The 15,404-nt window shown below is 39.2% G+C and overlaps 1 protein-coding gene across 3 annotated transcripts in view; it reads right to left on the bottom strand.

The window, feature by feature from the left end:
* Positions 1–15,404, bottom strand: part of septin15 (septin 15) — a 34,696-nt gene that overhangs the window by 12,567 nt on the left and 6,725 nt on the right. For all 3 annotated transcript variants that reach the window (XM_079859115.1, XM_079859114.1, XM_079859116.1), the window contains exon 3: positions 3,975–4,081. In XM_079859115.1, the coding sequence (XP_079715241.1) occupies positions 3,975–4,081 (107 nt within the window). The remainder of the gene's footprint in view (positions 1–3,974; positions 4,082–15,404) is intronic.

Below are 15,404 nucleotides of genomic sequence, written 5' to 3'. Positions count from 1 at the left end.
AGGTCAAGCTAAAAATAGTCCAACTTTAAAACCAAAAGGAGTGAGTATTCAAAATCAACTAGTTGGTATCTTCCGATTAGTCAACTAGTAATTCAGGCAACCATGTGCATTAGTTGTGTTCTAGGGCAGGCCATGTGTGAGACACCGTGTTGAGATGAGACACTGAAATAGTCATCTCCGATGTCACTACGATTGAGCTTCATCTCCTGAAGTTATTTCAGCTGCTTTCAGTACAAACGCTTATTCTCACAGGCCTGGTTATTTTTGGCTGACCCTGTTTTTCTAAAACTGCACCCTCATTCACACATGCGCAACTTTCTCGCTAACAAAAAACAACCATAACCTCTCTTAGTTCTTCAAAAAGAGGAGACAGAGGGAGGGAGAAAAAGGAGAGACTTAAGGAGAAGAAAGTGTGAGAAAGAGAAAACGAGCGAAATGGAGGAGAGAAGCGGAGTAAACCTTAATAAAACTCTTCCATTCTCGCTCATGCTAGGATGTTTATGAGGCACGTCGGACCACTTCGGTTTGCAACAACATAGAGAAAGAAATAAATGAAAATGTAGAAACACAAAGCCACAAAAATGTCAAGACTTTCATTCGATGCAACCAGAGCGGCCCTTGTGTGGCTGCTATCACAAACACTGCAGATTGTTTTGGAATATAAATACTCTCACCGCTGTCTCCATGTCTTGCCTGAACTAACCACAGAGGACTAGACAGCCACACATCACAACATGGCCTTTGGCCAGGCTGACAAATTTATACCACGGGCATTCATGGTGGAACAGCTCAAGTGCATCACGCAAAGGCATCTCGCCACCCAGGAGAGTGCCAGAGTAGGTTAAATATCAAGAGGAAAGCATGGACATGAGAAACGTTAATATGTCAGAGAGATTTCATCTGTGAAAGCAATGATGTAGAGAATGTGAAGTCCAAGTAAGCCTATACTGCAAGTGACATGATGAAATCTAAAATCTCTCAAACTTAAGTTGTTTTAAAACAGAGAGGTGGTGCCTTGGGATGAATCTTCCATTGAATTCAAGTGGCAGCAAGCAAAGCCATTTTGGTTTTAGATCATCTATCCAAACGAGAATGGATTTGTTTAGATGTTGGGTGACAGATGCCACAGTTTCATTCAAACTGTAAGATGATGGGAAGGTTGTGTTTGGTCGGTTTCTGCACAGCGCTGAGAAAAGCAAATAACCCACATGAACACATACAGCACAAAGAGAACACAGGCTACTATGAGTGGAATGAAATCGACGTAGTTAATTCCCAAACTGCACACTAAATGTGTACTTGCGGTCTTGCAATATTAACGGTTCATGTGAAGTCTATGAGGCTATAGGATGTCCCATTTGTCATTTGAGGTTTCAGAAGGGTGCTCATGAGCCTTCACTAGGGATGCAACAATTATAGATTTTGTTGGTACGATTATAGTCTGAGGAATAATCATGGTTTCACGATTATCACGATCATTATGCATTCATTAATTTCACAACAATGAATAAAATCACATGAACACTCTTTAGTAGTAGAAATAGTACAGCACGAAATAATAATAAAGACAAGTTCATCTTTCACTTTGGAATTAAAGAAGGTTCTAAAAACATCCATGTCAGTATTATGGGAATAAACTGAACTGTTATTGTCACCAACTGTCATCCATACGTATTCATTTTAATAATCCTTTTAATAATTCATCTAATTTTACATGTGGGATGCAGCCTGAGAAAATCATGTCTATTATTTTGGTTTGTTTGTTTGAAGTTTTTTGAAGCAGGTTTTAACAACTAACACGGTCATTATAACGGTGTTTAAACGACACAACACATTCACTTCCACATATTTGACCATAAGAATATATCATATAATTCATGGTAGCCTATAGTTAACAAGTTTGTGAATATTTCGAATAAACAAGAAAATAACTAAAACACGATACGTGTGGCTGCATGACGCATCGGCATTTAAATAACACGTTCTAAAATAACGGTCGCCTTAAACTCACGCTGGGGGCTCAGCTATAATATAGACTGCCGACTTCAGGCATTTCTTTGGTGGAAATAAAGCTTCGTGGGTACAGTAGTAGCCTCTGTGTCTCTAATAAGCACGGCACTTTAAGCTGGTGTAACTTTGTTTTCGTTTTGCGCAAGTTACAACAGTTTAATTCCGTGTAACAGAAACACACGGTGTAGCAGAGCCTTTACGATTAATTAGCTGTGACGTTCTAAATTGCGGTTCCCTAGCCTTCACTGATGCTGTCTCCACAGCAGACTTCTACCCAACAGTCTATGTGGAATTACGTCACTGAAGTGTGGACTTGGAGAAGGACTTGAGGGATTTAGGAAGTCATTGGAGACAGGGTTTGACATAACGGCTGCAGGACACACGTGAATTTGACCACCCTAATTTGAGCAAAAAAAAAAGAAAAACGTCTGATACCAGTCAGATTTTATGTTTTTTGTTATTGCAGGGGTGCCCAATCCTGCTCCTGGAGGGCCAATGTCATGCAGAGTTTAGCTCTAACACACTTGCTGTGAAGTTTCTAGTAATCCTGAAGACCTTGATTAACTGGTTCAGGTGTGTTAATTAGGATTAGAAGTAAACTCGCCATATAGTGGCCCTCGGGAAGCAGAATTTGACATCCCTGTTTTATCGCAAAATAAGCATGGCAGACAAGTTCTTGAGATTTTGATTTTACCCATTCAAGTAGACTGGAGCTGTACTTGCATGATTGAGTAGCTTTTTTCAAGATTGCCACCAAGTAAATATACTTGCTTTAGAAAGGATTTGTCATGTCATCCAAACGCAACCAAGTTTCAAAACTACTTTGATCTGAATCGAAACCGTGAACTTAGTCTTGAGTGCAGCAAAGACACAGAGATTGTTTGTTCATCATAATAAAAGAGAAACAAGAGTGGCTGCACTTAAATAGCAGAAAGGGCTGGGACACCTCAGAACACGTCCCATTTCTAGGGTGGTGGGAAAGTCAATGCCGAGTGTTGGGTTTCGTGGGAAAATTCTTGACCTCCTACTGAACCCTACTAGCCTCCAGAGGAATCTAGACCCTTTCGTATTGCCCCTCCTATACTCTTTAAAAAACACTTCAATTGAGTCACTCCATCATATCACGAGCAGTGTATCCTCCCCCATTTCTGATGTTCCAGCCTCAGCATCTGTTCTCATCCTGTTTATCAAATCCATATAAGGTCAAAACTCTGCTGTCTCTTTCCTCTGGTGAGTCTGGGAGCATTTGCTCTGGCCTGGAACTCTCAAAAGGCAGCATCTGTTTGTGATTGCTTGAGCCTGATTGGTGCCCTGCACTCCAGCTGTCTGAACGCATTCAGGTGTTGGTTGACTAGGACTTAAAGAGGCAAAAAACAACATTGAGTGCATGAGTGTGATTAATGCGACAAGGCCCAAGGATCCATAGTCATGCAGGTAATCTAATGAACTGCATAAGAAGCTGAACTGGTCAGGTAGGTAGCACAGTTCCAGTCGAATGGCGAACTTTGATCATTAAAAAAAGGTTTACGATTCCTGGTCCAAGGTAAGGACAAGAAATCAGACCCTAGAAGCCTCCTTCATGGCTTCTCTACATCACATTTGGCTGCAAGGCAGTAGAGGTTAATGATGGCTGGAGATAAAGGGTCGAAGGTAGGGGAAGTAAGAGGGAGCAAGACTAATATAGAGTAGGAATGTCACGGTGAGAAAACTTTCAGAGCAGAGCATACGCTTTCAGTTTATAATTGTAGCGCCCGTTGTCCAACTGAACTATATGGTATTTATTTCTATAAAAAAGCAAAACGACAATGAGGGCAGTGCCATGGTGGGCAAGGAATGTAATCAGTGTATGGCCGAACACCGTGTAACACTGACTACTGCAGCAAGCCTAATATAGACAAAGGCAGAATTAAGCAAAGACCAGAGGATCAGTATCAGAAGTTAAAGGTCAGCTAAAGAGGCCATACCTGAACAGTCTTCTTGATCCTCTGAGATGGGCCAGGGTAGTCTTTGGAGTACAGGTCTGTCAGAAAGAGGGAATTGATGAGCGTGGATTTGCCCAGTCCAGACTCACCTAGAAAAGAGGCAAACAAAAATTTTAAGTTGCCATGCTCAACTGGTGCCATGAAATGCGCTAATATAAGCAAAAAGTGGGAGAGGGATGAAATGCCACATGCAAGAGACATCCATACTTAAAAACAGGAGGTGATGATTATGAGATTCTCCACAGATCCTCACAAGCTTTCTCACATTCATCCACCCACACAGAAACACACAATTAGTTTGTTGTTTTTGAGCCAACCAATGGCACATGTGGGACCCTGGCCAGAAATTCAATAGTTTCTTCTTGAGGACAGAAATCGAAAGACAGCGGATTTCATGGGTATATTGGGAAAATGTTGTGGACAAAAAGGAAGAGTGAGAGAGAGAGAAAGCTCTTTTATTCGGAAGGAATAAAACATTGCTTGCTCCATTCTTTCTAGACAATTCCACACTTCTCTTTACAACTGATGAGCAAGAGGCGGTGTCATTTTTGAACATCTCTTGAGTTGGGGGAAGGGAACACTCGGGCTCATCTGGCAGAGCAGACCACCAATGCATAACTGAAGTGTACACCATCTTCACCCACTCAAACACACATTCTCACTCAACATTTTTGACACAAGCTTGATCCTAGGCTTCAAGGGGGTGTTGAAATCTCCTTCTCTCAATAAACAATCTTCCCACAGACAGTCCTCAGCGCCTGAGCTTCCAATTCCTATCTTATTCATTTACCACATGGGAGAGCAAACAGGCCTGAAAATGCCAGTCTCATTGCTGATAATGTCACAAACATGGACTACACATTGCATTCACCTTCTGTAAGATGATTTATTTTTGACACAAAAATTTGACAATTCATACACTTTTTTTATGCTTCTACATAAATAACACTTTTGACAATTAGCTAATCACAGAAGCTTGATTGTATGCATTAAGAAATACTATTAATCATAATTTTGTTGTAAATTAATCGTATATTTGTTGTGTTTAAGCTTATGGTGTAATGCAATTTAGAAAATAACAAAATGCAGTTAAATTGGAAAATGAGACCCAGATGACCCAATGTCCTCATGATATCAGTTGATATCAGTGCCTAACCTTCAACCCTGACCCCCTCATTTGGACCCTCTCCCTCTTTTTGCCAAAGCAGGAGCAGTTCCCAGTGCGTCCTATGGAGCCGAAACATCTGCACAGACACACTTAAAGATTCTCTGTGCTATGCCAGAGATAACACACAGACACCAAACCCACCCTCTGTCTGTTAAGTAAATTTACTCCTCCATGCCCCAGGCTACGTGGACTTACCTAAACAAGACAAGAGTGACTGGACTGTGAGAGCATCTATATGTATGTGTTTGTGGGGGTGGGAGGACATCAGAGCCCAGTGGAAGAGAAGTAAAGGGGGAGGAGGAAAGACAGATAAAGAGAGACAGAGTGTTGTTTTATCGGTCTGCACTTACACTGGCATTTTAATGGAAGCCATGTACCAACACAAAAGAAAGACCAATGGGAAAAAGCATCCTCTCTTCTCATCTGCTAATATATGCAGTTAGATAAAGCCAAAAACAAAGACAAAAATATATTTTGAGACCATTTAGATCATAAAACAACTTTTCATAATAATAATAAGTTTTTTTTTAACTATTATTATTTTAATTATTGTAGTTTACTTTTGATTACATAACCACATAAAATGTGTGTGAAAACATACCAAAAATTTATTACAAATTGAATTGCTCTAACCATTTCCATGCTCTAACGGGTGAGAATGAGTAGATTAGCAAGCGTCTCCAGCTCCAGCTAGCTCTAAAGCCCTGTTTCTCCCTCTCTTTCCCTTTCACCCCCTCAGGGTAAAGCCAGAACCAATTAGCCTCATCCCCTCTTTTAATTAAATATCGGTCCACATGATCTCTGAAAATGAGACACTTCAGTCACACAGCAAGGATCCAGGTCTAGTTCACAGTTGGCTGACCTTTATCAGACCCATGGATGAATGGAGTGAACTCACCTCCCCTTCTCATTTTGGTCCCTCTATCATCTGACTTTTACTACTACAGCACATGTGCCTCTCCAGCAGGGACAAACAGAGACACTGGAAAAACCATTAAATGGAGGAAAAAGGTCTATAGTTGTGCTAATAGACTGGCACAACCACATGCGGATAAACAGACCCTATTTCCACTGGCTTTACATTGAACTAGACCCAGACAGGCTACCAGGGGAACAGACATTTCCGAATTAAAAGCGCATGCTAACATCACTTCCTGACCCAGTTTGACACGGTTAGCGCTTAGCTTAAAAAAGCGGGGCGAATGGTGTTCCAAAAGCATTTGAATAACTAGTGTTTTGTGCTAATAGCATGTCTAGCACCATCATAATGTTTCATTTTATTACAGATTTACATATCAAAAACATCATTAAACATCTTTTAGATAGTTTAGCTTGCAGTGCTAGTGGTGTCAAATTAGCATTACATGACAAACAGATTGCACCTTTTTAATGCAAAAAAATTACCTTTACATTTAAAAAGATTCACTCAAAAATAAAAAAGTTGTCATTTTCTACTCACCCTCATCTCATCTCATATCAAAAATGGCTTTCATCGATTGAAATAAAATATAATTAGATGAGAAATAACTAATATAACTAAAACTTAAATAGAAAAATTTAAAAAATAAAACTCATAAACAAAAGCAAATAAAATTACTAAAACTAAAATTAAAGGGACACTATGCAAGTCTGAGTGTTTTTTCTCTACGAGCTCCCCCTAGTGTCTGGTAGTATAATGCTTTCAAACACTCTGTCGTAAAAACGAACTGTTGTCCCTCCCCCCTTGCCACGAGCAACCCAGCTGATCAGCTGTCAACCTAGCTGAGCAGAGGAACCGGCTATTTCAAAACCAGTTATGTCTACCGAGGCAAGTAAAGCAATACTTTCTTTCCAACTGATGGCGATTTTTTTATTTATTGTGTTGTCATGCATACTAGTATTTTTACCGGGAACGAACGGTATGAACGAGGCGAACTACTGCTTTCGTGTTTGTTTGTTTGTTTGTTTTTGGGAGAGTGGGCATGAGCATAAAAAAATATATATATATCGGAGGCTAATATTTGTCTAAAGTTATATTAGCAAGGTCTATAAGTTCATCTGGTAGAATGATGGTTTACCTTTGCTTGTCTAAGAAAACATCAGAACGTTTTTTCTAGCTCGATCATGATATGTGCAACATTTTGCGCGTCTGATATTGCCTACTATCAGACGCGTTGACTTAGTGACATAAAATAAAAGTGTAAGTTACACAAATAAAACCGACAGAGGAACGGCCAAACAACTACAGAAATCAAACGTGTTTGCTATGACAATGCTAACATCAAAGTTATAGTATCTAGCGTACTAGTAAGCCCCTAACAGACAGCGATCATAATAAAAACCTTTACAGACAATAGCAAACATCCTGAGGTCACAATTACTTGAAATTTAAATATTAAACACAGTTTATTCCAAAGATACTTAACTTACAAGTGCAACAGCAGGATCAGCATCCGTTTTGCAGGCTTCTGTTTCTCTCAGTTCTCACCATTCTGAAAAAGCCGGTCCGATATATTTACTCGAGTCTGACTTCTTGCTCGGTCAGTCTCTTTTTTACAGGCTCAGCCTCAGCCATAACTCAATCTATCGTTGCCCTTTGCTTATAGCTAGCCCGCCGGTGCTTGAATAGGGGCGTGTACGTGTGCAGTCAGAGCCCGTCTACGGAGAGCCTTGGCACTTCCTATTAGCCCCATTGTATCGATCTTGGTTGCAGTTCCATTAGAATACCACTGGAGGTGATCGCGAGCGAGTGCAGACTGAATGGGAGTCTATGGGGCTAGACGGCTAAATGTGTCTCTTTCACCCGATTGCCGTTGAGAAATCTCAGATTTTATTGTAGGTTTTGCAAGTTCAACATGGGTTATAGGTCTAAAGTTGAATGAACGAGTACTTATTTCTTTTCGATTTCTTACAGGTTGAGTTGTTGTTGCCCAGAACACGCTAGCATTCTGCTAATGACGTCAGCATTCTGACGTCATTGACATTTTAAAAGACTTTTTAAAGCAAATAAGAGACTCTAAAAAATCTAACACCCAGCAATGTGTAATTTCTTTGCATCTCCTTTCGAATACAACATTCAAATTACTAGACAAAAAATGATATCCTGAGAAAAGTGGATTTTGAGGGTTTTTCGCCATAGACCTCCATTCATTCTGCACTCGCCTGCGAGCGCCCCCGCATGGACAGAGACGTGTTACTGCAGCCAGTCCAGAAACCGGAAGTAAGCAGAGAGTACCAATTCTCTTCCTATTAGACATTCCTATTAGACATTCTCTGGTGCAGTGCCGTCAAGCAATTCGTTACATCGCGCGATACTTCCTGACACCGACCCGCGTCCCAAAGTTGCAAGTGAGTTTTTTCCGCTCTCGGGCACCAGGGGGGTGCGAAACCACCACCATTCAACCCGAAATAAGTAATATAACCATTCCACTGACTCCGAAGCTGTTCAGTTAAGGTTAAAAAGTTACCTAGAGCACCTTTAAAGTTAAATTAAAATTATAATTAAATAAATAAGAAACATGACAAATAAAACAATTCCAATTATGAATAAATAATATAATAGTATATTAAAAAATACTAATGAACACAGTCAAAACTGTATTACTTTCTTCTGTGGAACATGAAATAAGGTATTTCGAGAAATGTGTTTTTTTGTTCATACAGTGGAAGTCAATGGGCTGCAATGTTGTTTGGATCCCATCGTTCTTCAAAATATCTTCTTTTGTGTTCAACAGAAAAAAGAAAGTCATACAGGTTTGGAGCAATATAATATAAGCTAATGATGACAGATTATTTATTTTAGGTTAACCTTTAAAAAGGACTTTTAAAAAATGTGTGATGATCCATCAATCAATCATAAACGGCCCTATTTTTTAAATGTATTTTCTACTTATTACTACTACCCTGAATGGATGGGTGGTTTGGAGGACTGGGACAAATGGACAAACTTTCTAGTAGATTCCACACATTCTTCTTGACTTTCATCTATTTACCTCTTCCTGTCATCATGCTATGGGCCAGAAAGCACCCCAGGGCCCATTACTGGGCTCAGATATCCTGACAATCCCCCACCTCCACCCCTTTTCCACTGCCCTGCCCCCATCTAATCCCAGCTATCCCTTTTCTTCCTCACTCTTTTTCCCCTCATAAAAGGGGCTCTAGTACCACTGCCATACAGTTGCTTAACTCTTTAACAAACAGATAGCTGACAGAGAGCGAAAGAGAGGCCCACTACCTCAACAGATAAACAGAGAACAATGGGCAAACTATGATAATTTAAACTAATTACAGCTTTGGAAAACACTCCGATCAAGTATTTACTACAGTTACTGATTTTAAAGGATGTGAGAATGCAAGTATGATAGTAAGTGTGTGTTTAACTGGTTTGCAGAGAGGGGCTCCTGTAGTGATAAGATCCATTGTTCGGCAACAAAGGTCAGAGTTCATCTCCGAACAGCCTGAGATAACAATCAGCAATGCTCTGTAAAAAACTCCCATGGACACACACACACACACACACACACACACAAACGTCACTTCAAATAGGAAAATCAATCTGTCCTACATAGAAAATAAGATCTATGAGGTGGCACGTGTGATGTTACACACTGCACGTGCGCAATCAACATACACACTCTATATCGTGTGTCAAACTCCTCTCCTGGAGGGCCAGCTCCAAAATATCTGCCTTGAAGTTCCCAGAAGACCTTGATTAGCTACTTCAAGTGTGTTTAATTAGGGTTGGAGCTAAACTCTGCAGGACAGTGGCCCTCTAGGAACTGAGTTTGAAACCTTTTTTTAATTATATGTCAGCAAAAACACACAACGCTAGACAGTTAGTGAATACATCTAGTTAACAATTATAACTAATATTTGGCTGAAATGTTGTAAGGATATGTAACAGAACAAAGGATTTAAACAGCATAAAAATAATATCAAAATGATATAGGTCCTGCCTGTTGTTGATTAATACCAGCGATAATGTTCTACAATGATGTACTGTACGTATAGTCATGTCGCAGGAAATTGAGTAATCACTGTCCCAATGTGTAGTGAACCAGGGTCCTTACCAGTGGATTCGTGTATAACCTGGGAACTATAGGGAGCTGATTAGCCGCTTTCCGACCGGAGGAACCTTTTCACAGTTCCTAGAACTATTGGCTAAAGTACCCGGATGTCGGCGTGTTCGCACCGCAGGAACTAGGAACGATTTTAGTTCTAGGAACTCCATTTGTAGGAACTAATTTAGGTCCTACTTCAGAGTAGGGTCTAAACCAGCACTATAGGAACTATCCAGACGCTGATTGACCGAACGCACGCGGGACACCAACACCCGCCATTTTTAAAACAGCTAGAATGTAAACACACAGATTATAGTCTATATTTACTCCATAAACTAACTATACAAACATGGAAAACAGTGATAGATGGGTCTCTAAACCTTTATGCTGAAGAGAAAACCCAACACAACTTTGAGGGGACCAAGCCAAACATGATTATGTTTATCTGCCCAGCTAGCAACACTGGACATCAACCACACGGCATAGGCTAATAACCTTTTTTTCATATACTGTCTACTTTCTATAACAGTTCTATCTAATAAGATATTAAACAGTACTGTTAGACAGATTGCTATCTAATGAACACAGAGAATGCGAGCATTGTTTGCTCTGGCGTTCTCAGCGCCGCCAAAATAAAGGTCTGTCGCGCCGTCAAAATAAAAGTCACCGTGCTTGCGTCACTCCCTTACCCCTCCTACCAGTTCCTATGGCCACTTGGCCAGTGCGAACGCAAACAGCAAAACCGAGTTTGGGGGAGAGTAGTTCTTAGAACTGTTTAGAAGTGGACAGTTCCTAGAACTAAGTTCCTAGAACTACTTGGTCGGAAAGTGGCTAAGACAACTGGTCCTGGTGCCCCTAATGTCTCCTTTATCAAAACTGATTCAGGTCATCAACTCATTAGTAGAAACTCCAAGACCTGAAATGGAACCAGGGTTGAGAACCACTGGTCTACATCCGGATAAATTTGAAAATGCATCCTTTTCTCTACCTTTTAGTTTTCAGTCTACACAGAGAAGGCATTCTTTTTACAGCGAAAATTGAGCTTTGAAGATGCTCTCCCAAGTGGATGAATTTTAAAACGCCATATTTGCATTGTAGTGTGGATTGTGAAAAAATAATTATTTGAAAATGAGGCATATTTAGTCATGTGACGTATATTGTGCCCATAGATATGTTTATATCGGCATGTGCCTGTGTTACATTTCTGCAAAGATGACAGAAAATTTACTCGCAATTGCTGTCCTGTGGCAAAACTTTGAGGCACATTGAGTTTGAGACCATACATGAAATGGTGATTGAGTGCGACCTGGACACACCAGTAAATTGTAGGAAATGTCTGGTCTCTTGGTATCATCTCAGTTATTATGTTTTATGCACAGACAGTACGTTTTTCTGAAGTTTCAGTGTAGACAAGAAACCTTTGGAAAAAGCTTAAACGCTATTGTGGATGAAAAGTGTTTTGAAACGAAAACAACAACATCAAATATATCCAGATTAATGAAGATGTAGCCTCATGCAGATATGGTGGAAGCGAGTTAGACGTTCCCCAACGGCAAAGTGAGATCCCCACACAGCTGGGGTTGCTTGCATTGCATCTTCTGCCTTAAGCTATGGACTATGTTTCTGAAATGTGCAGAAACTGTTCTGAACCTGTAATATTGCACACACAGCCTTAATAAAAGAGTAAGAACTGCGTCAACTGTTAGAATATAAGTTCTCCAAATGGCTTGTTCTCATTCATAGTCTTCACACAAATAAAAACGTTGAGTAAGATACACTTTCCACATGATATTAACAGGCTTGAGTCACAACTAAGCCTGTCTGATTCAACAACATTGTTTTGCAATGATTCAGAATGATTCATAAACATGATGAAGAGAACAGCAACTAAAGGGACCACTGGACAGACTGGGATACAGATTTGGCAGATTTTACAAATGAAAACTAAAAATCTAAAGTAAAAAACTAGTCAGCAAGGGCACATTAAATGTATTAAAAGTGACATTAATAATGTTACAAAAGATTTGGAATTCAAATAAATCCTGTCAAAGGATATATATATAGATATATTTAATACTCATAATAATTAGCAAAGAGGACTGCACTGGAAATAGAACAGCAAAATCTTAACCACTTATATCTTTTATACTGCCATGCCCAAATCCCTGATTGTATGTTACTAAAACCCCATCTAAACAAAAATCTGTCCAACACAATGAAACTCATCAATGGCTTCTGTAGAGTGAGGGAAGATCGGCATAATGGTGTTACTCTCCTTCATACACTCATAGCTTTTGAGGGTTAAGAACAAGTCTGATGAAAACAGAACAAACTCAAAATATTCCCATATTTGACTTGAATGAAACTTTAAAAGAAAGTTTGTTTGAAAACCCAAAGATATGCCAGTGTTTATTTGAACATTTGCGGAAGCATTAGCATGTGTTGGCTAAGACTGTCTGACAGGCTTAGCTCCATGACCAGGTTGTTAGATGACCTGTTGGCAGAGAGGGGAAGCTTTGGCTTCATAATCCAGGGATTAAATATCCTCCATGTGTGTGTCCGTATTTCAGCCAGGGACCTTTTAAACGGACCTACAGCATAGTAATGTACGAGAAAAGCAGCAGCTCCTAGCGGTAGCTAGCTATGCTAACGCAGCCACATTAGACAAATTGCTGCCGTGTTGTTGAAAATATCTGTGGATGACATGGAATTCAACAAGATGTCATGTCTGAAGACTTCAGCTACCGACTGGAAAAATCATCACTTTAAAACATCTCAAGTTTTGTCCAAACACAGCTGTCGGAGTTGTTGTTGTAAAGGAATGCAAACTGCGCAATTAACGAAAACGTGTGAAATTGTTACTATTTTTTTCTATTCGTTGCTTGTACAGGTGTGAATTCTCCTACACGGCTTGAAAATTGGCTATTAAAATAGACTTTGTACAAAGAAAACCATATTTTAAACAAGACTAGAAACTGCAAGGCCTGCTTTACCACCTCCAACACGCCTTAGATAACTCAATTTGAAAAACGAACCTCGACAACTCTTCACATTTTCCAACGCTTTCTCCCTGAAGAAACATTTTGCCAGCTGGTGTGAGAGAGAAAGCTCAAGAAAGGAAATGCTTGTGGAAAAAAACACAAGGGAGAGAGCGAGAGAAAAGACAGGAAACAGATTTTTTCCTCCCTGAAATTTTGGAGGGAAAATTGGAGTCCACAGCCAAAGCCCTGTAGTGTCTGTCAGGATGAGTGACAAGAGAACAAGACGACACTTTTGTTCTTTAAAAGGCCATTGGACGTCCCCAAGGACAGTTTTAAGAAAACCCAGCAAGCCCCTATTTCATGTCTTAGACACTGACAGCATTAAAGCAAATTTCAGCCCAGTCTGAGGAAGATGTATGTTATGGAGAGAATTTGTGGAGGTGGAATCTTGCTTCTGAGGTCAAATGTGGCGGGAGTGCATTTTAATATTAGTGAATGCACAACACTGTTAAAAGAAAGACAAATATTGATACTTACTGGATTTGCAGTGCTATTATTTAGTGTAAAATACACTACCATTCAAATGTTTTGAGTCAGTAACCTATTTATTTCAAAGAAATTAGGTAATACTTTTATTCAGAAAAGATTAATCAAATTAATCAAGTGACAGTAAAGACATTTACATGTTTCAAAAGATTTATATTTCAAATAACTGCTGTTTCTTTCCATAAATGCTGAACTTTCTATTTATCAAAGAATCCTGAAAAACAAAATGTATTACATTATACATTGAAATATCGCACAACTGTTTTTAAACATTGATAATAATAATAAATGTTTCTTGAGCAGCAAATCAGCATATTAGAATGATTTCTGAATGATCATGTGATCATACTGAAAATTCAGCTTTGCCATTATAGGAATAAATTAAATTTTTAAGCATATTAAAACAGAAAAAAAGTTACTTTAAAGTGTAATATTTTACAACATTACTTTTTTTTCCTGTATTTTTGATAAAATAAATGCAGCCATGGTTAGATTAATTTTAAAAACTTTAAAAAAATATTACCAACCACAAACTTTTCAATGGTACGTAAAAGATAAGACTAAACCCTATTCAGTGTGCAAATATATGTAAATATAAAGACCAATTGCAATTCCATATGCAAATATTGTTGGTCACAGAATTCTGAATATTCTATACATTTCTATACATACATTCTACACAATTCTATACATTTTCAAACTGTAATCTTAAATTAAATTTCTTAAAGCAAAAACACAATGTATAGCCCAATGGACCCTGAAATTGTCTACAAAAGAGTTTGAATAAAAGTTTAATACTATAGGTAAGGTGAGGTCCTGCTCGGCAAGATTTCATGGACAATTTCGTTTAAATTGGAACCAACATGTTCGGGAGCTTCGCGTAATGCTGGAAAAGGTTTTTTGCAGATTTTGCTTGTGTTCAAGTAGGTTATTTAAAGTTCCCCTGTAGTCAATCATTTTAAACTTTAATCTTTTAATAACCAAAATAACATATTTAAGCGTTTTTTACTTGCTCAAAATGTCTTCATGCCTTAAAATAGCTTGTGTAACTCTACACCCTTGCCTCATTTAGTATACGCGGTTCTATGAATATGCAAATTAGCCCCACCTCCACTTACTTGCATCAGCTCAGAGATCCACTCATTGATGATCACACGGTTGTGACGTCAGAAACACCAGCAATTTCAAACCGCATTTTTGAGACTCTCTTAAAGGGTACATAACATGCACAGTTTCACCTAATCTCATGTTAATCTTGAGTACCTATAGAGTAGTAGTGCATCCTTAATATCTCCAAAAAGTGTTTAGTTTTATTATAATTTTAAAAGAAAAAACAGCTTTCCGATTCTCTCCGGGAAAAGCCGAGGTCCTGGAGGCGGAGCTATAGAGTCAAGCGGTAGCGCTGATTTCCAGCAAAAGACAGAAATCTGATCCAGTTGTACTTACATGACTGGGGTCTTTTATCACTGGGACCGCTCCACGTTTTAATAGCAAACGATTTGCAAATCCAGCGTCGAGGCCTTGTTAATAAAACATTCGTCACTCAAATGACCAGAACACATAACCGCACTTCCTACACTCCGTTGCTGCCCCGGAAAAACAAACTGCATCCACTGTTCCTGTAACACTGGGTTCTTTGGAAAGCTGAACACGGTAAGCTTTCCCTCATATCCAAATA

Source organism: Squalius cephalus (assembly GCF_949319135.1).
Source record: "Squalius cephalus genome assembly, chromosome: 23".
In the NCBI taxonomy this organism is placed as follows: Eukaryota; Metazoa; Chordata; class Actinopteri; order Cypriniformes; family Leuciscidae; genus Squalius; species Squalius cephalus.
This window is presented reverse-complemented; position numbering and strand designations above follow the sequence as displayed.